The sequence below is a fragment of the Kryptolebias marmoratus genome, linkage group LG19, assembly GCF_001649575.2.
Source record: "Kryptolebias marmoratus isolate JLee-2015 linkage group LG19, ASM164957v2, whole genome shotgun sequence".
Taxonomy (NCBI): Eukaryota; Metazoa; Chordata; class Actinopteri; order Cyprinodontiformes; family Rivulidae; genus Kryptolebias; species Kryptolebias marmoratus.
Genome location: NC_051448.1, coordinates 14180059 through 14206764, shown reverse-complemented (window position 1 = coordinate 14206764; position 26706 = coordinate 14180059). Strand labels below are relative to the sequence as shown.

Sequence of the window (26706 nt, the reverse complement as noted above, 5' to 3'; positions counted from 1 at the left end):
GGGGGATTAAGAAGGGAAGGGGTGGAGGGGCAGTCCCATCTGCCCATCACACACATATCAGACCCTAATTTCATTTCTGCAAAAGGGGGGGATAGAGATAAATGTTGTGAATATCAGAGACAGGATTTTATTGCATAATCCAAACTGTGTGTAAGATGATTCTGTAACACATGAGGAGTCTCTGAAAGGGATGGTGTGTGATGAGTTCTAACCATCAGCACCGCCACGTCGTGTTTGGCCCTTCATATTTCTTTGGCTGATTTAAAAAGAAGAAGAAAGAGGAGGAGGAAAGAAAAAAAAATCACGTTAAAACAAAGACTCCTTTGTGCCTGAAAGCTGGGAGGCAGAGTGGGGATGGGACTTAATGAGGAGCTGACATGAGGAGTATTTAAATAAGCTCTGTGATTCCACGTCCTCCCCTCCCGGTCGGGGTTCCTGGTGGAGCACCAGGAGCTCGGACGGGTCGTTCGGGTCCAGGACGAGGACTGGAGGGCCGAGATGTCGAAGGAAGGGGTGCAGGTGGTGGGGGTGTTCATGTTTTTGGGGTTGCGTACGCACGTGTAAGCCCTGCGCCCTTCCCCCTCGGTTTGTGGAAGCGAGAGTGAGTGATGGAGGTGTGTGTGTGTGTGTCATATCGCAGTCTGAGCACAGAGGCGAACCACGGCCTTTGTCTGGCCCAGCTCGGGGAATGGCTTCCAGGCAGCAGGAATTAAATGGCCAGAAACGTTTTTATTGGCAGTTCCATGTGGTGATAAATGATGTTTTTTTTGTTCTGCACATGGAAGCAGATTTATTTTATTGTTTCCCCCGAACCTCTTGCTGATGTATATGAAGTGTGTAGGGCTGATACATTAAGGGTGCCGGCATGCGTAAGCACTGAAAGACTCTTCTTACTATTCCTTAAAAAACAAAATTGTCCTGCCTCTCTGTGTGCCGTGACCTTTGGTAGCGGTAAGTTGCAGAATGTTAACAAAACTTGCAAAAGAAATGAAAAAACAAAGATGAAATGTGGGCGAAACACATATAGGAAGACCCAGCCCTCTGTGGAGCTCCACAGCTCGCCTGTACCTCACAGTAAAAGCATCTTTCAAAGTTTGAACAGGCCGCAGAAAGTTGGACGTTACGTGACTGAACCGACGTTTTGATTGCTTTGACGGTTTTCACACAATCACAGTTTAAGTTTGATGATTTTTTTGTAGATTTTACTACAAAATGTCTAAAAACTTAAAAACCTTTGCAAACAAACTCTTCTTACTTACTCTCGTTTTTTTTAAAAATACATACAAATTATACATCATCCAGTGTGTCTTTCACTCGTATAAGACTTGTGATTTTGTGATTCAAATCCTCTCAGAGTACACAGGGTGTACACACAGGCTTCCACAGACTTCACTTATATTTCAGCTCAAATTATTAACTTCAAAACTCGGAAGTAGCGAGTCTTTTTAACTTGTCACATCTCCTAAACAAAACACCGTAGAAACATAAAAATTCACAAGTGTGACCATCAGAGTGTTGTGCCGCTCACGCTTCAAGAATTCGTACGATCTGAATCATAGTTTTTGCACAGCGACTGTTTGTTTGAGGCTTACTTTTCGGTCCGTTTTTGTCTGCCTGCCTTGCGAGTGACAGCCAGGTGCATGTGTGGTTACCACGGTGACCGGAATGAGCCACTGGCAGCGGCTTTAACATTTCTTTGGCTCTTTTTGCACACCCTGCACATAGAAATGCAGGCTTTTTGTCTTCGTTTAGGTTATTACAAAATCATTGAATTTTTCCTAATTTAAAAAAATATCCTTCTCATATTATTGGCAACGATGTGTTTGTTTGTTTGTTTGGTTTTTCTCACTGAACCTCCAGCTTCAAGATCGCCCAGCAAGACCTCCTGATTCTTGCTACCCCCAACCCCTATTTTGCTTGACCCCCTCTGTCCCTGCCGCACGTCTTTGCCCTACATCCCTCCTTGTTGTTGTGTCTGTTGGCGCAGAGGCGAGCGCGGGAGAGCGCGCCCGTGCGTGCGCACATCCTGTGTGTTTTTGAGGAGAAGTGAGTGCGACAGGGCTTTGAAAGGGAACACGTGTGCCCCGGGACATGTCAGACCCCCATCTACTCCCCCACCCACCCACACACACACACACATACACACACACAGAGCTTCCTTTGCCATTCTACCTTATCAGCTCCTCCTCCGTCGCATCACCCCCCGGTCGTTCCTCCACACTGCTGTCGCTCCTGAGCACTGTCACTTTGTGCACGTGTGTTAGTGGGCCTATCTGTGAGCCTTATTAGTTCGAAAGTTGTGTCTGTGTGTGCAGCGCCGGGAAGGCGTTGAACGGCTTTGCAGTTTTGCATTACTGCCAAGTCAGTGGTCTGAATGAAAACAGCAGCCACCGATGTAGATCAGTCAAAGGTGTGGGATCTCCCAGAAGCAAAAGAGCACCTCGATCTCAACTGTCTGTAAGTCTCATCAGCATAACTAACAAAGCGAACAGAAGGACAAGATTTATTCCGTCGCATCTTGAAATCACGTTGCCCGCGATCTCATGCTGCGTCTCAGGATGTCACTCTTAGAGTATGTGTTGCGAATGACTCTCAACTACTACCATGTCAAGTTTTAGCTCGGTAACTGTAACACCGACTGAGTTATAGCCATTTATGTGTTTGTTTGTGCTGATTAGCTGTGGCTGCCATCTTGAATTTGCTTCTCTGCAAAAGATAATCAGTTGTAGATTTGCATCCAGCGATTACTTCCTAGGTGTTTCATTAAAATCCATTCATTGGTTCAGGAGATATTTTGCTAACAGACAAGCAGGGCCGACTCCAATTGTTAATAACAAAGTTTTAAAGAAAGATCTTGCAGAATCTGTGAGTGCTTAGAGTATGTGTTGGGGATCAGTTTCAGCTACTTCTACACCAAATTTTACCAAAAATATTTGTAAAATTGACCAAAGTATAACCAGTTTTGTGTTTTCTAAGCTCAGTTGCCTGAGGCAGTCTTCTTGAACTGTGTTGGCTCCAAAAGTCAATCAGTTGTAGACGTACATTGAATAAGTATTTCCTGAAAGTTTGATTAAAATCCACCCAGTGGTTTGTGAGATATTTTGCTAACAGACGGAAACACACAAAAACATTTTTGCCTGCCTAAATAAAAAGTCTTTTTTTTCAGTCAGTTTGAGGACATCTCACAAGAACTGAGATGTGAAGTGAAGTGAAGACTAAATAAAATACACCTGCACAGGTTGAACAGGTGAAACTCTACCATCTGTGATTCAGGCTCGCTTGCCAGCACAGAAAGATCACACAGTTGTGACTCGGAGTGTTGCATTGTGGGAAATGCACTTTGAGTTTTTAATCATGCCAGAAACAAGAACGGAGTGTTGGGAGACGAAGCCAGATGTGAGCACTGACGATGACTACCCGGTTAGTTAGGAGGACGAGGATGATGTCCTCTGAGAATGGAAGGCAAGAAGAAGGCCGATGGGACGGAGAGACAAAGCAGCAAAACGCATTCTTTCAAGATGTGACAGTTTCATTCACGCCTGTGATGTCCAGTTCTCCTCAGTCGGGCCGAGCCAATGAAACGGCGTGCCTGCAGTCACGTGACTTCTGTACGTGCAGCGTTAAGATGGACAAAAAGCCCCTCTGTGCGAGCATGAGAGCGAGTAGGTCCGTCCCAACGTTACACACAGACACAAACACACACACAACTGCAGATTCCATCAGTGTGCAGGAAGCTGTTTTATAAGTGGAATGTTGTGCAAAAAAAAAATAAAATCTCAACTTACATAAGAGCCATCGCTGTGATGGGCCATACATTTAACTAATGGGCTCAAAGAGGGCTGAGCACATTCTCCAAATCAGGTCTGAGGGGGGTGAGGAGGACGTCTCAGGACACACTCGACACAGACGGATGTCTTTTTACTCTTGTGTATTCAAAAAAAAAAAAAAAAGACACCAGACAAATGCACTTCGGCTCACTTATGCACTTATGTAAGAATTTAGGAAGCTGCCCCGGGAGGCTGCACAGATGCTCAGTTGTTCAAAATGGGACAGAAACCTACAAGCCTGAGTGTGGTGAGATGGGAGTAGAAAGCTGAGGAGAAACGCCTGTAGGTCCACACACACACACACACACATACATACTTCAGTTCAGGCAACAAATAGTGACAGCAGAGATAACATTTTACCTCTGGGAATGTGAGTTATGTGACAGGAAGTCTCTTCTGGAGATTTGGCTTTGACTGGATCGGTGTGACTGCTGCACTCTTACTGTATAAACATGTGTGTGTGTGTTACCAAAAGCACCAGCTGCATTCCTCATTTCTGTAGGTCTGTCTGACGAAAACTCCAGCCAACTTCCACCTCATGTATTTACAGCCAGGCGCGGCGCAGATCCTGTAGCAACTAGGGGCAAAACACCGAAAGTTTTAGTTTTCACTCACTCATAGTTACGACGCATGTTCCGAAAAAGTTGGGGTGTTGTGTAAAATGTAAATAAAAACAGATCTCATAAACTTAAATTTTATTCCCGGTGGAACGTAATTGAAATTGAACCACTTCAGCTGAACGAGAACACATGTCGCTCTAAAACCTGTATGCACATTTCTGCATTGATGGAGCCTTTTCTGATGTGTAAGCTGCGCATGTCATAGGCACTAATGCACCCCCATACCATCAGAGAAGCAGGCTTTTGGACTGTACTCTGATTACAGGCCAAATAATAAGTTATTTGGAACAAGGGATTGGAATTTTTGTTTTTCTGTTGTATGTTGTATCTTGGTTTCTTTCTTCTAACAGGTTTGTAAAAACCTTATGTTATGTGAGAAATATAAAGTGTATATGATTTATTACCTGCTCTGTTTTTCTCATTTTGAGGCCCCCAACTCACTTCATCTGTTCTCCATGCTGTATGTCGGCCGTTTCCATGTTTTTATTCATGTTCATGTCCTCTCTCCTCACCCTTCGTCTCTTGTGTATACTTCTTGCTCTGCTTCACCTTCACATCATTTTCCCATGAAGTAATAGAACTATGTACCTTCACATTTTCAACTTTCTACCAAACGTTTACCCCTTCTTTTCTCCTTCATTCACCCCTCTCCTCTACATCTACACACCGCACATCTTTTTGACTTTTATTGAGACCAAGGTGCTGCTTTTTGTCCAGCTTGGCATTCCTTACATATCTGAGTGGAATCGGCACAGACTGGCTTTCAGAGAGAGAACACTGATGCTCAGGCAGATATATTCACAGAGGAACAGATAGTTTGGATATACCGGCCTAAGCAGGGCTGATTCTGCCGACTTAAAGAGGTAGTCCAAATCTTTTGAAGTGGGGATTTATGTCTTACCTGTCTCAGATTCTTTTCTCTTTGGTGAAAGAAGTTAATGTTGGTATGATTTTTTTTTGTTTGTTTTCTGATGGCTCCAAACTGGGCTTTTGGAGGATGATAATGCCTTACATCTTGATTGTCTTACATGTCTCTTTTCGTGGTCAACTGTGTTTATCCACAAAGCCCATTTGTCACCTTTCACTCGTCTATCATTTTAACGAGATGAAGCATTTCTCCTATGGCTTCTTTATGCGTTTTTTCCCTCCCTCTTCTCTGCTTGTGTTGCCTGTTTTAGCTTAGACGTCCTCACATCACATCTGATGAACCTAAAGAAATCAGACTTTACAAAACAGACTAATCCAAAATGTGTGGGGGGGGGTCACTGCTTCCCCTCTTATCTAAAATGACAAAAAAGACAATGTTACAGACATCTAAACTGTGTTATAGTTTAGTGTAAGAGTGAAAGATGTGAAGAAATTTGATTCACAACATAGAAAAAAAAAACATCATTTTTATTTTTTATCTCATGTTTTCCATATAAAAGAAATTTAAATCACGTCAGCCAAGCTAAACATGTCAGATGGGCTCAATTTTCAGCGTCTAATTTTGGGCTAAATGATGGGAATGACAGGCCAGTCTGATTTATTCCAGAAAAAGACTCTAGGGTTTGAGGCATTAGGACCTCAGTTTTGCTTGATTTTCAGCTAAAACTAAATGATTGGTTTTCCAAAAAATGGTACTGTCATACAAAATGTCTGTTTGCAGAAATAGGTGATCACAGAAAAGGCAAACGTGAAAGTGTTTTTGCTTCAAACAGCCTAAATCTGCCTGCTTAAAATACTGTGGGTGACTTCATTTCCACAAAGAAACTTCTTTTCTTCATTTTCAAAGAATGAGGCGATTGTTAAGAATGAGGCTGATGCATTTTGCTAAATCCCAACAGCGCACTCTTCTTCATTCTTGTGACTCCTCACCTGCCACGTATCTGTGTCTGTGTCTGACTTCCCCGTCTTTTCCAGGCTCGGTGACCAGTTTTACAAGGAGGCCATTGAGCACTGTCGCAGCTACAACGCCCGCCTCTGTGCTGAGCGCAGCGTGCGGATGCCCTTCTTGGACTCGCAAACCGGCGTGGCGCAGAACAACTGCTACATCTGGATGGAGAAGCGCCACCGCCGCCCAGGTGAGATGCACTGCAAGGGCTAAAAAAAAAGAAAAGGTTGACCTTCTTCCCAAAGAATAAACTAATATGTCAGTGGCTTTTTATTTTTAAAACCGCACAGGTCGGACCAAATTTCCGTTCAATAAATAAAGCAAACCAAAAATGGTAGAACTCATAATTTCAGCCAAACAAAAACGAAACAGATCAAACTAATATAAGTCAATAAAACAAGTGAAAAAGGGAAATGATCATAGGATAAGATATCCATTTAAAATGCAAAATAAACACAATAAGATTACATGACAGGCTCTACTTTAATGAAAGGCCAGCAAAAAAAATAGAGGTTGTCAAATGTCTCTCCAGAGATGTGTTCAGTTTGAACTCGTAAGTTGTAATTTTCAAGTCCTGAACCAGAAAAGTCAGCTGGGATGCTCATTTTAGTCAAAATTTCAAAGAAAGTCTGAATTTCTTGCCTGCCCCCAAACCCAACACGACTGTCCCATGCATAACAGCTACATAAAAAGCTGCATTTATTAGCACTTCTGTCAAATTGTGTTTCATTAAATTTGTTGCCTATGTAATACTATCCAGCCTCTACAAGAAGCCTGTTGCTGCAGCGTTAGAGTGCATAAAGTGCAGCGTGATACATTGATATCAGCTTGGATTGTTACCTCAGCTGGTCACTGAATACAAAAATTAAATAATCCTGCAGGTTTTATAAGTTGCACCTGGAACATAGTAACGTTAGGAGTGATGTTGTTCCCAAATCTGAGTTTAAGCACCAATAGTTTTATGTTTATCTATCTTAAATGGAAAGTTCAGACCATTTGAAGTGGATTTCTGTGCAAAGGTTATAAACAATTACTATCTTACCTGTTGTAGATAGCTCTTTTAATGGCCAAAGTTTAGAGAAATAGAGATTATATCTGACCAGAGAGACAAGCTAATGGCTAGTCTGAGCAAGGCCACGACCAAAGTGGATTCCTGCCGTCTTAAAACAACTCTAGTCTCGATCATTTCCTCGCGATTAATGCAAACACTATTTTATAAACCTTTGCATAGTCATTCATTTCACATTACAGGGTTATTCCAGCAGAACTGTTACAATATTCCTGCCATAGGTGGTCCAGGCAACACTAGAAGTGTGAAGTTCCTAACCTTTTTCACAGAGCCTCACTTCAGTTAGAAACCCATTAACTCTTTGACTCGCTTCCATCCGACCTAAAACTCACTGACTTGATCGGCGTGTCTTGTTAGATTTTATTTGCAAGAAAAACCTCAAGGGTTTGGTTTTGAAAAATGCATGGCTTGAATTTATTTATTTATCGCTTTAAGACGGACGGTCCTTTGAGAATTTTGTTGCCGTGAATTTGCCAGGAAAGCCCACGTAGACCCCGGGAAAGCATCCTGATTAATAAGTTAGCACAGCTACTGTATTTGAACTAATTCTTTTCTTTTGCTTTCAGTCTGAAGCTCTAAGAAAACATGCTGCCTACTGGAATTTATTAGCACACAGACACGAGACTCTCAACAACACAACACAATACCACACTTCTAAAGAGCTGATGCATCCATGTGCAAAGGTTTTAAAGCACCTAAAAGAAAGAAGAAAGAAAAAAGCCTGAAGAAATAAGAGTTCCAGACTATTTAAAAAGATTAAAAGAAAGTCTGTCTCTTTAAAAAACAAGGCATAAAAAAATAAGGGACGAATGAAGACCTTTGCACAGTACTTTAAATATGGATCACCTCCTTCAGTAAACAATCCTTCAGTCCACCCCTCCTATAAATATGCTTTAGGAATCGCCACTCACTGACGTATCGAGCAGTCAAAATTTGTTATGTACATGTGGTTCATCCGTACAGCCGAGGGGAACGATCCGCTCCCTGCTGAGATCTGGACATAAATAGCCCGCTCTCCATCTTGAATGCAAAGCCCTTCAGGCCACACCCTATACTTTGTGGCAGACCTAACTCACATTATATTCATTTATTCTGGTTTTATCCCTCCCCTTCCTTCTCCTGATATATATATATATATATATATATATATTTTTTTTTTTTTTCTGTTACTCTGCTCATGCGGACATAAAAACCCTCTCTTTCTCCCACTGAGCTAAAGTAGAATACGATTAAAGGTGGAGGCATGCACCATGATGTTTATGGGAAGAGAATTAAATATGTTATTATTAAAAAACAAAACTAGCAGAATCCAACAAATGAATGAAATGGAATCTGTCTATGAGAGCAGGATTTTTTGAAAAGATACAGATCCACTTTACATGTTACAAGTCTTGGCCTCGGTGTGTATTTCTGTGTGTGTGTGTGTAAGTGGAGGACTCAGTGCAAGGCTTATTAAAATGCTAACCTTGCCAGTGGTTATTGAAATTCTTCCAGTGTGTCCTTGTGCATGTGTGTATGCAGATTTATATAAACATATGGATGTGTGTGTGTGTGTGTGTTTGTCCAGGCCAGGCTGCAGGACAGATGTATACGTACCCCGCTCGCTGCTGGAGAAAGAAGAGGCGACTCCACCCTCCCCTGGATCCCCAGCTCCGCCTGTGTGAGCTTCGATTAGGTAAGGAAAAAACAAAAACAGCAAAAAAAAAAGCACATCAACATACAGCTGGGCACAGAATAAAACAGCACTGACCCACAGTTACACAATGAAATCCCTTCTAACTCATGTATCTGTTTGTTGTTGTTTTTTTTTGCAAAGTACTTTCACTTAAATGCAAACTTGCATCATTTCTCTCGATATCTGGCCATCTGGCCATCTGGCTCTTGTTAGCCTCTCTCTCACCAGGTCTCCAGGTTCATTCTCTCCCTTGAATCAATGGCCCCTCTCACTGTTCTGTCGCCGTACACACACACACACAAACACCCCCACACAAGACTGTTGCTCCCCGCTGCAGCTCAGAAGCACCCTATCTGGGCCTCAATAATCATTCGTTCACGATACATTAAAACGTAAGCCTTACGAGGCGACAGCGTGCGCTTTATTATGTGCGTCCATGCCCGCAGACGGTGTTTGTGTTTAAGGGGGACGTTAGCAACGGAATGCACAAGAACCTGATAAGAAAAGGCAAGTCTTTGTTTCAGCTTTTCCCCCTTCATTGTTTCCCCTTCTCTGTCTTCCAGACGCAACATAATACTCCTGAGCTTTCTGCGGAGAATGATTTCTTTTTTAGGCTGAGGAAAGGGAATCCTGCTTGTTAAAGTAAAAAAAAAAAAAAGAGAGAGAGAGAGAGAGAGAGAGATACACACACAAAAAGAAATTCCCCAGAGGTGCAACTGAGCAGCCAACCAAAGTGAATAACAAAAAAAACAACAACAACAACACAGCAGCGCCCTGTAGTTAACAAGAAAAGCTGGAAATTTCTTTTGCAGCGGAGAGTGATAAAGAAGAAACTTTTCATTTTTATTATTCAGATATTCAACTATCTGTAATAAAGCAACAGAGAAATACAAGTTATCTCCTTACAGGCTTTGTCAAATGCTTTATGTTTATTTAATGCGACCTGCGCAGAGATTTGTCTGAGTGCACGGGTGCAAAACAGTGGATCTGTCACAAGGCTGCTTCAAAACAGGATTTATTTCACTGGTTTTGTTGATTCATTTTCTTTGTGTTTTGGGTGTCAGGGACTCTGGTGCCAATTTGTGTTTGTTAGCATAAACCAAAAGAGAAAATGGCACAAGACTCAAAACAAATGCATAAAGCGCCGTTTTGTTACAACGTTGTTTAAAAATGAAAGTGGATTAAGTAAAAATCTGGTAACAGAGAGATGTTAATGCTTAAAATACACCCCTGTGAATTTGATGACAGCAATACACTTTGGAAAAGGTTGGAACAGTGGGAACAATGTTATCTGACGAAGTGAATTTGGAAATTTTCTCTTTGAAAATTATGGGCGCCTCATCCACTGACAAAAAAAAAAAAGAGAGAGAGGTGCCGTTTTTGTTATCAGGGTTCAGCTGCAGAGAAATCATTTAGGCATCTTGCTCCTCTAAAAAACATATTTGCATTCTGGGTAAACAAATGTTTGTTACAGGAAATGTGTTGCTTATTTCCGCAAAACCAAATTGGCCATCGTCTCACGCTGGGGTTGCACCCACTGAATGGCAGAACGACCCCTGGTCGTGTACCGTATGATGTCGGAGGTGAGGTCTGCTGCACTCAAATGAGCCAAAAAGGACAGAAAAAGGCAACCACAGGTGAACAGGAGCAAGGAAAGGAGCTGTAAGAGGTGGGGGAGGGACGTGGAAGAAAAAAAAATACGCACCCAGATCCTCTACAAAGCTAATGGATACAAAAAAGACATGAAAGGAGGAAAAAAGAGAACTCGGAGGTGCAGCAATTTTGTGTTTGATAAGTACCTTTCAGGCTCAGCAGAATGGGGTTTTTCATCCCCACTTTAATGTTATTTTCAGCCTGCTTTTAGAGTTTTAAGGGGGAGGACGGAGACTAAGTGCTGCAACAGGTTCATCTCAGCAAATAATAATCAAGGGGGAGGGGAAAAATCTGGGCATTAATCAGGAGTCGCAGCGTTCCACTGATCTATTGCTTGGTGTATTTTAGTATTACTGATGCCACATTTTGATCTGCCGCCAGAACTTACATTAATTACTAATTACACCAAACGCACTGAAGCTCTTAGTGTGACTCTGCACGAGTAAATGAAACGGCGTTGGATAAAAAAATCTGATTTCAGACCAGTGGAGCATCCATTTGTCCGTCGATGTATGAGATCTGCTCAGTTAACGGTTCAGTTCAACCTGGAATTAGGAGAATTTACAAACTCTCTGACTGACAAATACAAACACTCACAACCCGTCAGAAATATCTGACGGTTTGAGGTAATACAAATAAAGTGCTGTTTCTGGTTTTACTCCCTCCACGGTGTAGCTCTAACACCCTAGCTCACATGTGTCGTGTGTTAATATCTCTCAATCTAATAATGTACCTTAAACCTCAATGGAAACGCAACAATCCAAAAAGTCCCTAAAATTAATTAGCTCCCGAGGCTAAAAGTTTCAATAGATTGGGCTGAAACGCCCTAGTGGCCTCCACTTGAGATTATTAAGCACATATTTGCTTTGAAGATTTGTTGACCGCAGCTTTTTCCTCCAAGAGTGATTATAAACACGCACGTCGTATTCGGTTTGCAGTATTTAGACACACACACGCACAAGCCCTTTTTCTTTCCGTCATTGTTTCCTTCTCCGCCCGTGTCTTCAGAAGCAGAGCTGGCCCCCAAGCGTGAGGGGCCACCAGGAGAGGCGACAGCCTTGGAGGCCCTCCTGAAGGGCGACAGCCTGCTGGAGAAGAAAAAGGACAGCCTCAGCAAGGAGGAGGAGACGTTGCTGGAAATACAGGTGTGTTTACTTTCATTTTAAAAAGAAATTAAAGAACATTTTGATCTCAAACATATCAGAATACTCGTGCTTCCCATGTGTTTTATTCTGAAATATTCAAGCTGGTTAAAAATTTCAGCCTGGCCCTGCAACATCAAGTAGTGTAAATATATACTGTGCAGCCATGTTTCGTTGGTCACCATCTTCTCTCATTTCTTCTTGCCCAATAAAACTTTGGCCTAACCTTTTGTTGTGCGTGATTCTGTCGTGCAGAGAGTGCTGGAGGCGGAGGAAAACGGGGACAGTTTCCACGATGACGACGAGTTTGAGCTCGACACGCCAAAGAGAAAGAACAAGAACAGAGGAAAGGTGAGCGGTAGGGACAAAAAAAAATCATACTGGTTGAATCGATAATGGAAATTGTGTGTGGTATTACATTCAGCTGCAGTCAGAGGTTTACATACAACCATGAAATGGGCGTGAAGGTGATTCATTCGGGACTTTTAGTGATTTTTTTGAACCATCTTTATTTTGGTGGGGTGATTACACAACCAACAGCTTTAATAAACTTTTAAATCCTAACCAGTTTCCTTTTATCTCAGGTAAAAGGACAGCTTGGGTTATGTCCTGACCTTGGCAAAGTGGTGATCTTTGGTACAGATGAGCTTGGAAGCTGAAGTTGTTTAGAAATGGCTCCAAATGACTTTCCTAACTTCCCAAATTCTCTTTCCAAAATCTTTATCGAATTCCTTGGATTTCCCTGTTGCTAAGTGTATTGAGGGCTGTCAAACAAACCCTTTTCATGCTGGCGAGGAAAAAGCGCAAGCTGCAGTCAACCATGATCACTAATGGGATGTTAATAGGCTTTGGACTTGTCAAGTTAAAATACATTCTAGCACCACTTATTTAAAATATTAGGTGAATTTGTGAGTTTGTAGGAGTCTGTATGTCTAATTTTGAGCTTGTGTGGATTAAAGAAAATCCAGAATAAATTCAAACTTGTGCACCCAGTTCTTGTTTTTAAAAATCATCAAAGTTGTATGTTATATGATCATTCCACCCTGGCAAAATATTGTTTTAAATAACACACGAAAAGCTCCAAATTAATACAGCATATGTGCCTGTGATGAATTTGTTGTTTTCTTCCAGAACAGAGGATCGAGTCGCAGAAGGACAGAAACCGTTAATGTTGACGACCAGGATAAACCTTACGTCTGTGACAGTAAGAACAAAAAAATCCCTACAAGGGTATATATTACATACCATACCATGCTGTAAAAAAATATCTGTGCTGTACACATGAGTTTACATAGTCTAAGACTAAATGTTTTTTTTTAATGTGAAGCGTTCTTGTTAGAGAAAAAGTACAGAAAGCATTAAAGATGTACATTTTTCTCATCTTTTAATGATAGCTCTCTGTTTGTCTGGTCCTGGCAACAGTTTTCCTCAGCATGAAAAGTAAAAACAAGAATTTGCTCCTCAGATTTGACCAGCATGCCACTGTTTCTTGGACAGAATCCCTCAGGAATGGGTTACTGTTGGAGGGTGGGGGGTGTACGGTATTTGTGGACAGAGACGCTGACTGAAACAGAAGAATGTCATCCTCATTTTATGTCTCGTTCTGTCTTTCCGTTATTGTTTGCCTGTGTGTGTGTGTGTGTGTGTCTCCTCTGTTCCAGATAGATACAAACAAAAGCATAACTCAAAAAAGGCTGAAGAAGGTATCTGGACTTGTCCCTGTCTTTTTATTTTTACCTCACGACCTCTCGTTTACGGCCAGCCTTTTTGCTAGCAGGCATCTGTTGTGGCTGAGTGAGCGCTTTGAAAGCTGCCTGTTCAGGTTTCCCGTGGCGGATTCAGTGCGGGCGCTGCATGACACTAACGCTATACGCCGTGGGTCTCTGTCGTTGCGAATGTTGCTTCCGTAGAAGCTGTGCTGATGCTGCACCGAGGGATGCATGTTTCGTGTGTTTGAAGATATCGTGCGATTCACTAATACTGCATCTGTAGAAGGATTTACACAGAGTTCATTTATTTATTAACCCCTTATTTATTTACAAAAGTTGGAAATGGAGATTTCAGTATATTTTCTGTCAAACTAAATTTTAAAAAGAAATGATGCACTGAAGAGCTGTGTGATAATGGACACATTAAATGACTCAATGTGCTCACTGTAAAGACTTCTACATAATACTAAGAACATAGAGTTTATAATATAACAAAACATGTTTCCATACCAGCACACTGTTTTCTTTTGAATATCTGATTTATGACTCAGTAGTTACTAATAAAACTTTCTTTTTTAATTCCCTGGTGAGCTCTAGTCATTAGGGTTAATACACTCACTGGCAAAAAAAAAAAAAGGTTTAGCACCCAAATTTGAGTGGTGAAATTGAAGCCAAACTGTGTTGCAATGGTTGTAATATCAGATCAAATGGCTGGTTTCACATCAGTAAAGGTGGCACCTCATCTGGCCTGGATACAAGCGGAGCTTAGGTCCAGAAAAGAGATGTACAGCTACTGTATCCGTCACCAGGTTGGAGTTGGTGTCCGAGCTGACCCTACACATGTTCCAGGGTGCTGTCTCCGGAGGGATTAGACATGCAGACGTAGGATATCACTGATGTACCAGAGGTGACTGGAAGTCAGAGACTGACAATTTAACTTGCACAGGGGTTTGTGGGACCATTTGGGGCCAGACTAGCTAAAAATAGTGAGAGACGTGTAGTTTTTGATGAAAATATGGGAAAGGGAGACCGATGTGCTGTAGACATGTACAGTAAGATTAAGGTTAAGATAAAAGAGACAAGGAAAAGTGAGTTTTTGTGAGCCGAAACATCCTGTTACAAGGTTTCATTCAGGTTAGCAGTTCTGTACCAAGACAGCCTTCATTTAGGCCACAATTAGCGCTTGTCTTGCAAATAAAAAAAACTCTTATTTCTGGTCTTTTTGGCGAGTAACTCCATACTTTTTGGCAAGTAACTCCTAAAGAATCCCACAAGGCTTTGAGGCAAACATACCACGTAGGAGGCTATGGGTCTCCACACCATGAGGCCAGGAGTTATGTTGGTGTGTCTCCTCAGAGCATTGGCAGGGTTGGTTTTCTCCCTCAATGGCAGTACCATATACACACAACGGTCATTCATGGTATCACATAACCAAGATTCATTCTGGTGTTAATGGCAGCCTACACATGGGACAGTGAACCTAAAGAGTCCAATAACTGTGCTCGGATGGCGGGTGCAGATGTCGCAGGGTTTTATTTTTCTCGGCACATAATACAACAATCCTGTCTTGGTGTGGTCTGTCTTGGACAACCAGAACCTTCACAACGTGTGGGTGTCCTCACAAACCCAGTGGTTCCATCATCAGGCCACTGTGACATCTGAATACCCAGTTTCATGCATACCAACAACCAGACTCTTATCAGACTCCATCAGTTGCTGGTAATGCTGTCTAATGCATGTTTGAGGCGTCTTCTGTGTTTGGTCAGAGGCTTCAGCAACTACCTGATAACAATTCCACTCCACTCCTGATGCCACCATTTAGGCCTTCTAATGCCTGTTGTAGACGTACCAGCAAGTCAAATTATTTACATACCCATCACTGGTCTGCATGTGTAGCAGATCATGTCCAAACTGAGCCATTCGCTCTGGGTGCTGAACATTTTTAGTCAGTGAGTGTCGTAGAAAGCATTGAAACTAAGTTTTAGAAACATGTTTTAACAAGGTATCTAACAAGACTTTGTTTTGAATTTTCCACCAGGAAGTTTTATGTTTCTGTTTTTTAGTTAATATTTTGGCTTCTATTTATTATTTCTTTTTTGGACGTAATAATATGTTCTCGGCTCTAAATATGAAGCAAATACTGACTTCTCTCTGCGCCTTTTCTCACCATGCGTTTCTAATGAACCTGCGACATTTTACCCGCAGTCTGTGGAAAGCGCTACAAGAATCGTCCCGGCCTGAGCTACCATTACACCCACACTCACCTGGCCGAGGAGGAAGGCGAAGAGGAGAAGGAAACAGAGATAGTTCCGCCTTCGCCACCGAGTTCTGACAACCACAAACGTAAGATGCTGACCTCACGTTTGACTTTGCCAAAGATTTCCACAAGTGAATGATCATAAACCTCCCGATACACAGAGTCAGATATTTACAGATAGCCCATTGAACTTCATCTTTCCCAATGTCTTCTTCTCCTCGTGTATTCCTGTCGCTGCTGGCAGCTCAAAAGGGCTCAGATGGTGGAGTTATTCCCAACGACTACTGTGACTTCTGCCTGGGAGACCAGGACTCGAACAGGAAAACAGGACAGGCAGAGGAGCTGGTGTCCTGCTCTGACTGTGGACGTTCTGGTGAGTCTGCAGCTCAAGAACTTAACAATGAAGAATTTTTTTTTTAAATTCTCTTTTTGCATTTAAAGAAAAAGAGAGGATCAGTAGCACAAATCATACCTTTTAAAGTATTTAAAGTAATTTCTTTGAAACTTGGAGGTTTTTCCATTTTTTTTAAAATCTTTCTAAGTTAGACTTTATTTCTTCTTCCTACTTCTTATATTTGGTTCCCCTTACTTCCTCTTATCCACAGTCTTGTCTGTGAATAATTTTACTTCATTCAAATGGTATTTCGATAAAAACCACAAACACAATGCAGTACATTACAATTACATTACAATGCGGTAAAATACATTAGCAAACATGTCAGTTTTTAAAGAAGGCAAATTAGTTAATTCAGCTATTAAAAGTTTAATTAGGTTTATAAAGTTAACAATTCTGAACAAATCTTTGTCTTTAAGCAGATGGAGCTTTCAAGTTGCATTGGGTTGTCAGTGAGGCAGCTGCAACCAAACAGCTGGACAACAGATGTTTATTTTTCCTGCAAACAAACATATAACCTACCTCGTGCCTCATGTGATGTTTTTCATTAAATCGTACACCTAATACATCATTTCTCCTTCGCCCTCGGTTTCCAGTTTGAGTCGGATCTGGCTGATGTCTCAGCAAAGTATTTCTCAAACCGTCCTCAGATAGACAGAAGAATATTGGTTTCCGCAAAATGATTTTTGATTTTATAGCTCAGCAGCATCTGAAGCGTGGTCTTACCCGTGTTGCTCTGACGCTGATGTTTTCATGGTAGCTGGAAGAGGAGGAGGAGGAGGAGGCGTGAAGAAGGATGGGAGGAAGCGGAGTGCTCTTGAGGAACTGTTTGGCACCAGCTCAGACAGCGAGGCGTCCATTTTTCACGGCGTTGAAGATGCAGAACTGGAGGGTGTTGTGTTTTCAGACCCTGAAGATGTTGCTGACAACTGATAACAGGACACCAGCAGTATTTGGACTTCTGTGAAGGGAAACGCATTCAAAGGTTTTGACTTCAGTAACTTCTAAAGACTTTAAAGCCAAACACTGACAGCAGTGGCAGAATGTTAGGATAACCTCTGAACTTGGGGAAGAGATTCATAAAGTTTATAACAACTTATGGGAAAATTTGAGTCTTGTGGATGGACATTATTCCGTGCATTGCTCGTGGATTCTACTGTTTATTCAGGACAATTTTTCAATTTCTCTCCCATCATAGTTGCTCATTTTTGCAAGACAATCAGCATGATAAACTGGATCAAAACTGGATTAAACAGTGAACCTGAGATTGAGGAATCCATGATGAAAGAATCATGTTGCAGAAGAAAACACGCTCCTGGATTCTTGATCCATTTCCTTAACAAAAAGAGGACGGGAAGCCGAGGGGTAGGAGCCGCTGTCAACTTCACTCCTGCTCTCTGCCTGTAAGAAATCAATCCTTATTTTACTCAGTGGACACTCAGAAAGAAGGCTTACCTGCTTTGGTTAATATTGTCTTTATTTCTCTCAATAAAAAAAAAAACTAGAGGAAAAAACAGCAGATAGCCTAATAAACAAATAATATAGATCATCCACAAAATATATCTGCAGAATTCAAAGTCTTTCCCTTTTACCCTGATGAGCCACATCAGTGCAACTACTAACAGCTGCTGATCAACATGTTTTAGTTACATAAAGCTATGGGTCTCCACAGAAGGACAAAATGACAACTGTTCGAGGAACTCAACAAAGATCCCCATCATGTTGAGTTTTCCTCAAAACTCCCCTGATTCCAGTTTGATTGGTCATGTGGATAGTGGACTGCTCCCCTCAGGACCCTAAGGAATTGTTGCCAGCATCCCTTTGGGACAACCACAATGGTCTTGTGCTAATGTGTGAAGTTGTTCTGGTAAAAAAAACTAAGGGCAGAATTAGGCAGGTGGCTCAATTTTTTATCTTTAATTTAACCAGAAAGTGATGCAACAAGTCTTCACTGTGCTCAAAAACACGTTCTGCTTTCTAGGCATACGATGAGTTATCTTTGTGTGGCTTGAACGCTTCTGATGCAAAATGCCTTGTAGTTGTCAGCACTTTGGGCGCATTAACAAATGAACAATAGTCCAAACTGCAAACAGTTATTCCAACAGTGGTGGCTCCTACAGACACATGGGTGTCGTGTAAAATGTCCAAACACTGTGAGGAAAATACCATGTTTTTTTTCTGGTTTCTTACCTTCTCTCCCACCACAGGTCACCCAACATGCCTGCAGTTTACTGAGAACATGATGCAGGCGGTGAGGACGTACCAGTGGCAGTGCATCGAGTGCAAGTCCTGCAGCCTCTGTGGCACTTCGGAGAATGACGTATGTCCTGTGAAGCCTTCGGTTGTGACGTCGGATCGTAAAGCGATGGTTCAGATATTTTGACTCTGGGTTCTGTGGAAACATTATGAGCAGTCAATATGTTACCTGCTTAAGGTGGCTTTTTGACATCCTCGTTTGGAGAATTAGCGTTTAATTCTAATCAGATTGACTAACTAACGACTAATCGGAGTGGGACGATTAGGGGATGGTTGCCATCTTAAAAAAACCTCCAATCTCAAAAATTTGGATTCATACAAATGCTATTTTAAAAACTTTACACAAAAAGCCTCTTAAAAAAAGATCTGCACTGTTGGTTTAAGGGACTTATTTTTCCAACATGCATTCAGTTTGTCATTAATATGTATGCCTTATGTTTAAGATGATTGGTTTCTATTTTTATTTATATCCTGAGTCATGTCCTCGGCTGCTCTTTGTATTATTTGGGATATCGATTGTGTGCTTTTCTTGCAGGACCAGCTGCTGTTCTGTGACGACTGTGACAGAGGATATCACATGTACTGCCTGAAGCCTCCAATGACCCAGCCTCCTGAAGGTGAGAGCCGCTCTTTCAGGTTTTATTCAGCGCCAATGCTATATACGTCACGTGCTGTATGTTAGAGAGAGGCTGCGGGCCAAGAAGGCTTTACATGGACAGACTAAAGAACAAAAAAAAAAATTCAGCCTGTCTGTCTCACTTGTTTTATTACAGGGAGCTGGAGCTGTCACTTGTGTCTGGACCTGTTAAAGGACAAGGCTTCAGCCTATATAGAACCATAACAGCGACCTGCAAATCACCCCAAAATACACAACATCTGTGCTCACCCATATACACTGACTGTTTGGAAAAAAAACCCACGTATAGACACAGACGATTCTTTATGATACCCACATGTACACATTCCAGTGCATTAGCAGGCTCAGGGTGGTTTCCTGTTCCAAGAGATCCTCTACCTCTCAGAAAGCCAAGCAACACTCAACAGATGCAAATGCCATCAGCACGCAGGTCGGCTCACAGCAGGTCTGCCGCTCGGTCGTTTCTCTACCTCACCACCCAGTGGACGGCAAGAAGCCAAAGCAAGGAAGAAACAAAACTAGCATGTGTTTGTGAAATGCATGTTTGTTTTAAACCAAACATGTCCAAATCCCTGTATGTTTCCCATCCTGATCGAAATTTCATTTGGTGATAGATATTTGGAAGCCCCCCCCCCCCTTTTTTTTTTTTTTAAGCTGCATCACTTTCGTCCCCCGGCTGCGTTGGGATCTTCAGCAGAGTAAAAAAAAAAAAAACAGACCGAGTTTGACTGATGTTTGTTTAAATTTCTCCTTCCAGCTCCCACTCGTCTCCCGTGTTTAGACTTTGAAGCGACATTCCTGTTTCATATCTGCACAGAATCGACGTTTGTTATCCCATTTTTCACGGGTTTTTGTCAAGCTTTGTGAAATTTACACCCCAAGAGGAAGTGAGGCACAAAAACAGCCCCGAAAAATAATTTTCTTTGGGCCCAAAGTGACATTTTTGAACCACGTCTGTTTTCTGTAACTAAAAGGTTCTCAGTGAGACACTAAACAAATGATTTCATTGTTATTTTTGCAAAGAATTTTACACTTATTTGTACATTGCTGATAATAGTTAATAGTTGCTTTCAAGGAGTTCAGTTGTTGTAAATCAGTGGTCCCCAAACTGTTTCTGTTTCACCAAGATACTTTTTATAATACTTTTATATCAGCAAAATGGTCTTATCTTTACATGATGTAGAATTTCTCACAATATGTTGGTGTTCAAATGAAAAAAAAGGGTTATATTTTGTCCAAACTACTACTACTCCACACAAACTAACAAAAATTTGGTAGTTCTTGTAACACTGAACTAAACAGACAGATTTATGAGCCCCAAACCTTCATCCTTTCTCGTCTGTCAACTCTTTTCAAATGCTTTAGTGTATTTCAAACTCAAATACTGTTTCTATTCATGTTTGCAATTCACTCTAATTAAAAGTAATTAGTTTGGCATCTTTTAACACTAATATAAAACTGAAACTATGTGTGGACTTTGAAGTTGTAGTCAAATAAACCACAGAGAGAGCGGTACTCCCAAACCTTCGTACTGTAAAATCGGGGTAAATTGAGTATATCTTGCAAATATACTGAGATTAAGGTAACACCTTTGACCTAATTCAGTGGCGTCCATCCCTGGTCCTCAGGGCCTCTATCCTGCATGTTTTTGTTTCCCTGCTCCAGCACACCTGATTCATTGGGTTGATTTGCCCCTTCAGCAGGTCTTCTGGTTCTGCTGCTGAAGAGTCACCCCCTCGTTCAAATCAGGTGTGCTGAAGCAGAGAAACAACATATATATTGGCCCTCGACCACCAGGATTGGACACCACTGACTTAAATGATAAAACAATTAGAAAAGGTTAAATATGCAGAGAAATTTGTTCCTTCAAATTTGGCTTTTCTTGCTTTTGGTCTTCTAAAGCGCTGGTTCCTCAACGTTTTAGGTCTATGCTCAGAAAATAACAGCAGCAGAGACTCGCAGTCCCAACTATTGCTGGTTGAAGCGTACAAATGTCGATAACATAAGCAACCTACGTAACAATTCAAGTTTTTTTTATGAATTTAAAACAACTCTGGATAAAATGTTATTAGCAATCATCTTTAAATTTTACTTGATTTCTGAAAATCTTTTTTTAACTCGTTTCATGATCAACAGTGAGGTTCTCACCCCAACTTTGTTCTAAATAAAAAAAACCTAAAGCTGCGATTGGAAATTTTCCCTTCAGTGGATGTGAAAAGCTAGTTAATAATATTCACCTGCATGATGTCTGTGTTTTATATTTTAAATTAACCCGTTGTAAAAACGTCTCTACAGTTTTATCGTTCTCCTCTGAACCTCCACGCCCTTGTCTGTTGGCTTAAACCAAATTTTGGGTGCCATCACTGCAAAATATCTGTTATCACACCATCAAACTGTCATAAATCTAATGAGCAAGCAGCGTTTACTACTGTGTCTATTCAAAAACTGTCACAGTTCATACAATTTATACACTGTCACATTCAAAACATTTATCTGGTCATTCAGCTTTTCTCTCTGTTCCATATAAAATGAAGCACTAATGACATTTGAAGCCATCAGTGTAATTTGTTTTTATTCTGAGCAAAATTTGGTAACAACCAAAGCTCTCTAAAATGCTAAAAATGGAAAAAAAACTCCACCACAAATAAGCTCAAAAAATGAATAATTAAAAAAAGAAAGACCTTTTAGGTGCACATAGTCAGTAAATTTTGTCGTCAGGTTCTTTATTTGTGTTTTGTTGTTGTGAGTTGAGCGTACTTTTCCACCAACAATCATAAATTAGTCTATAGATACATTTTTTTTGTTAAAAACATACAGAGGGTTTCTTATCGTGGCATAAACCCCATCTGCTCTTTTTTATGTTATGGATGTCACTTTTCCTGTTGTGTTTTGTTAAAGTGAAACAGTACATTTTGTGTTTAAATAAAGACTTTTTCCATAATTCTCCTTCCCTTGTGTTCAGTCTGTAAATGGGCAGCTCAAACATTAGTTTCACTTACCAAGAAACAAGAACTTAGTTTAAAAAAAACATTTAACTGAATGTGTAAAGGATTTATGCAGCCATTTTTGTAGTTTTACTCTCCCAGACAGCTCACGACAGGACTTCCTAAACACAAAGTTTGCTATAACTCAGCTAATTTTACAGATATTAATCAAAAAATTGGCATGGTAGTAGCTGAGTCATCCCCAACACGTCCTCAAACCTGACAGATAAAGACATAAAGTCTTTGTTTAAAATATAAAACTTGCAAGAAAAGCTAGTTTTGGTTTCTTTTTCTGTTTATTGGTGTAATAACGCAAAAAGAAGGCTCACTTAAAAAAAAAAAAAAAAGATTAATTTATTCATTTATTGGACAAGAGGCGGGGTGCACCCAGGATAGTTCATCACAGAGCTGTACTGCCTGTTATAATACATAAAATATACCTGAATCATCATTTCTGGAAATGTTAAAAGACAATATTTTCATTTTATTGCCACTAGAGGGCACTGTTGAGTTTTGTGCAGCATGTTTGGTGATTTTAGTGAACTGAACGTCTTTAGTGGTGTCATGGACAGCTATCTTTTGATAGAAGAACTTCTGCAGACCTCCGGTAGCTTGAAGAACTCAGCTTTATTCCTCAGTGTGCCTGTACAACCTCTAGATGAACTGCGCATGCGTGTCAGTCAAGCTTGCTCTACGGAAGCCTAACAGTGACATATCACTACAAGTGGTAAGATTTGAATCACATTTTATTAGACTTCTTTTTTATTTGTCTGTAACCGGGGATGCTGTGGTGACATTTTGTCTCAGTTAGAGTAAACTTTAAACCTGCCTACCTCTGATGAAATCACTGAGAAGTATTTCCTTTTTGTTTGTTTTATGATGTTTCATGACTTTGTTCACACAGAGATCATCTGCACAGACAAAATAAATGTTGATAATTTTCATTAAATTTTGGGTGTTTCATTCAACTTTGTCAAAAATGACCAACCATTAGAGATGTCTGTGTGAGACAGGTGTATAAAGCAGAGTTCAACAGAAGGACAACCAAAGAATATACTGTTACTGAGGCTCTTGATTGTCTCTTGCATCGTGAAAAGAGATGGATTAGAAAGAGTCAAGAGCTAATGACAACACAGAATCCAGACCAGGAGACAACCGAATGTCTTCAATAAACTTTGACACAGAGTAATTTGTCATAAAAGGACATGTTTTATCTGTAGGTTTGTCAAAACAATCTTTTTTTCACTTAAAATGAGCTGTATGAGCTAAACGTAACAAGGCCCATGGAGAACAAACTGATTTAAATTTGTGCTGTTCACATGAAAACAAGTTGATACAATATTCTATCAACACCTTAGTTTATGATTCGTGTATTATACTGAAATATATTGGGCTGAGGAAGAAGCTAATGAGATGACCACAATAGGAGGGTTAAGCTAACACCTTCTATGTAAAATAATTTAAAAAAATTGTTAAAAATAATTTGATTTTGTGAGCTTCCTGTACTCGCCTTTGTAGACTTTCTGTAGACTACAACAGAATTCAAAAGCTTCAAAAATAACCAGCTAACATCCTTTGAATATTGAGGAGCTTGAAATGGAGAAATAACTTTCTAGGGTGAAAAGGGACCACTGTCCGTCCTATTGAAGAAGTGTTTGTCTCAGCAGCTTGTTGCCATTCCAGTGATGATGGACAGGAAAGTTGTTGTGGCGAAGCCGGGATTCAGCATCAGCTGCTCCATCAGCTCTTTGCCTTTCTCTCTCGTGGACACTGAACACATGGCGCCTTTCCACATGTTCACCAACCTCCCGCCTGGCAGATGACAAGGGATCGCTGTCATCCACGGAGCTTAGTTACAAAAAATTACATTTTAATATTTTGGTGTTCGTGTGTCCCACCGAGAAAAGTGTTGATCCACCTCATCCGGGAGAAAATAGACAGTGACTGGTTTTCCTCCTGAGTCAGGTCAGCAATGTTGGGAGCCACATCACCCTCCTACGGGCATCGGTAAAACAAAAAGGGATCAAAATTAAACACAGGTGCATGTTGTGACATGGTATGTGAAATAAGTTGACGGAAATGAGTGTACCTTTAAGATTCGACTGGGCAGAGGGCTGATGAACAGCACGGATTTCTCCAAGCTGGAGTGGAAATGAGCCGCAGAAACGTACTCAGCCGAGTTCAACCAGCTGTTGGCAAATGACACCTCCTCAGATGAATAATGGCTCTGCCTAAAGGAGACGACAACAGGGAGGTGAGGGTTAGAAAAGGTAAAGAAAACAGAAATCTACTTCTTTTGCTACAGTTCCTAAGACAAGCTGATTTATTTAACAGGCCATCCACTGTCTTTCATCAGTATCTAGACTAATATTGACAAAAAAACTGTAGGTATTCTTAATGGTGCTCAAGAATCTTTCCAGCTCCTGAAAATGAATGAAACAGTGTTAAAAAGCCATCCTGCTCTTCAGGACGGATGCTAATTTAGAATCTACCTGCTGAAGTAGACGTGCCATGCTAAGGCCTGTGGTTCAGACCAATCAGGGTAGACTGGGACAAGCCTCTGCTTTAACAACAAACACAGACCTAATGAGAGTAATGAAGTGTTAAGCAACAACCAGAAGATGGAGCCATTACCATAATGGGAATCTGACTAACAAGCTCCCAAAGTCTGTAAATGTTATTAATATAGTGTGGCTCGTTGCTTCTTTGTAATGAAATGACGTGCAGACAGTTCGGGATTATGACAGGCTTAGTTTTTACCTTTCATCAGTCTTTGCACAGAGCTAGTTAGCTGCAGTTGGCAACCTCAGTTTAATGACCAAACATGGTCAGAGATTGTGATCATACAATTTAAAATGTTTAAGCATGAACAAAAAAAAAAGAGACTGTTGATAGCTTTCTTAAAGTTAATGCTGGAAGGATTTAAAAAAGGCCATGTAGATGGATGGATGGATGGATGGATGGATGGATGGATGGATGGATGGATGGATGGATGGATGGATGGATGGATGGATGGATGGATGATAAATACTTGGTGCTGCACGCTGCAGAGGCATAAAGTGAAGCCATCTGGGCCGTCCAGTAGTCACCAAGGATTGAGTCTTTCTTCTCGCTCTCTGGTAAAGTGGACTCAGCCTTGAGAACCTTAAAGAACACACAAATACATCATTTCAGTGTTCTCCAGCAATTTATTATTATCATGTTTGTAAAAAGAAAAGACCTATAGATAAAGCAGATACATTATTACCGGTTTTTTTTTATCGCCTACCAATGAAAGTCTAAGGTGTCTTGCTTGTGTCTGTGTTGGTGTGTTCATTTGTCTGAAACCACTGGACTGAACTGAATAAAACTTTCAGAACATAACCAATGAACATATGTTTACAAATAATTACATTTTGGAGTCATCTAATTCAATATGGCGGCTATTTTAAATTAAAACATAAAAGGTGGCAGGCTAAGTGTGTTCCTTTGAGGAATGCAAGGCCTTTAATTTGGCTGTTTTCTCTGATAGGGACAGTAGATGTTCAGATTGCTCTCCCAGTCCATTTGACTCATCTTCCAGCATGTGGGAATCAAATACCTGAAAAAAGCCATCCCACTTTGCCATGGCATCAGGGTACTGAGCTGAACAGTCAGCATAGGTGGTACAGTACCCCTCTACACCTGCAGGTGCTTGCAGCTGCACCTAAAAAATGCAGCAAAGGCCATTGCAGTCACCCTCACCGCCTTGAAAGTTTCAGCTTTTTGTTTTTACGTGGCGGCATTAAAGCTACGCGAGGACCTGAACGCCGTCTTCCATGAAGCCCTGGTGAGCAGCAGACAGGAAGGGAAGCACAGACAGGAAGTAATTCACACCTAAAAAATGAAAATTAAAGAAAAAGGTGTGCAGGTATTTCTGTGTGTGTTTGTGTTTATTTATTTATTTATTTTATGTTTGACTGTCATACTTACAGCCCCACCAGCTCTGAGGTGAAATGCTCATGGTGTCCCCTGCCTGAAGGCCGCAGGTTGTTGAACCGGTTGGGTCAGCGAGTCGACCTGCAGAAACAAAACATCTGGCATCAAAATTCTTGGGCTCTCACAAGATAAAAGCACTGTATGTAATGTTGGTTATGAAGGCATTTCAATTTCATCTGCATAAATATTTATTTAAACTATTGTCGTCTCACCTGAAGTTTGCATCCATCCCAGCTGCAGAGGCAGCCCCCACAGTGGGTTGTCTGTAGGGTTCGTCCCCATGCACCCCATGAAGGGACCTGTCGCCATTATCAGCAGCCGGTACAAACTCATGCGGTTCAGAAAATGCCACGGGTCGGGAGTCACAACCCCATTTTGCATCGGCAGCTCGGTCACCTGGCTGGAAGTCTGTGCCCAGAGGATCGGCATGCCGTTTTCTAAAACGACAGCAGAGCTGCTCAGAGACACGGCACAGGCCAGGAGGAGGCCGAGAGCCACCGGGCGCAGCACCATGACCGACCGACGAGCTGTGGAGAACAACAGAGTCCAGAACTGTTCGAGATACGGGACGTTTGTACGCTCACGGCCCACATTTCCATGTTCCAACTCCCATGAACGAGCAAACACGTACTGTTAAAGCGTGATAAGGGAGT

At 41.2% G+C, this 26706-nt stretch overlaps 2 protein-coding genes across 3 annotated transcripts in view; one reads left to right on the top strand and one right to left on the bottom strand.

Annotated features, from left to right (window-relative positions):
• Positions 1 to 22058, top strand: part of dpf3 (D4, zinc and double PHD fingers, family 3) — a 24057-nt gene extending 1999 nt beyond the window's left edge. The window contains exons 2-12 of one of the 2 annotated variants that reach the window (XM_017409282.3): positions 6350 to 6510; positions 8957 to 9064; positions 11726 to 11862; positions 12115 to 12210; positions 12991 to 13063; positions 13521 to 13562; positions 15774 to 15911; positions 16070 to 16198; positions 18427 to 18539; positions 19011 to 19092; positions 19249 to 22058. In XM_017409282.3, coding sequence (XP_017264771.1) covers positions 6350 to 6510; positions 8957 to 9064; positions 11726 to 11862; positions 12115 to 12210; positions 12991 to 13063; positions 13521 to 13562; positions 15774 to 15911; positions 16070 to 16198; positions 18427 to 18539; positions 19011 to 19092; positions 19249 to 19316 — 1147 coding nt within the window. In that variant the 3' untranslated portion in view covers positions 19317 to 22058. The remainder of the gene's footprint in view (positions 1 to 6349; positions 6511 to 8956; positions 9065 to 11725; positions 11863 to 12114; positions 12211 to 12990; positions 13064 to 13520; positions 13563 to 15773; positions 15912 to 16069; positions 16199 to 18426; positions 18540 to 19010; positions 19093 to 19248) is intronic. The other variant, XM_017409283.3, reaches the window with a different exon arrangement.
• LOC108231776 (protein LEG1 homolog) lies at positions 21810 to 26706 on the bottom strand. Its single transcript, XM_017409058.3, has 8 exons — positions 26266 to 26706; positions 26048 to 26134; positions 25878 to 25951; positions 25677 to 25781; positions 25128 to 25240; positions 24186 to 24327; positions 23995 to 24091; positions 21810 to 23908 (listed from the first exon to the last, which is right to left on the bottom strand). Exons 1-8 carry the CDS (start codon positions 26564 to 26566, stop codon positions 23757 to 23759), a joined length of 1071 nt encoding a protein of 356 aa, XP_017264547.1. The 5' UTR covers positions 26567 to 26706; the 3' UTR covers positions 21810 to 23756.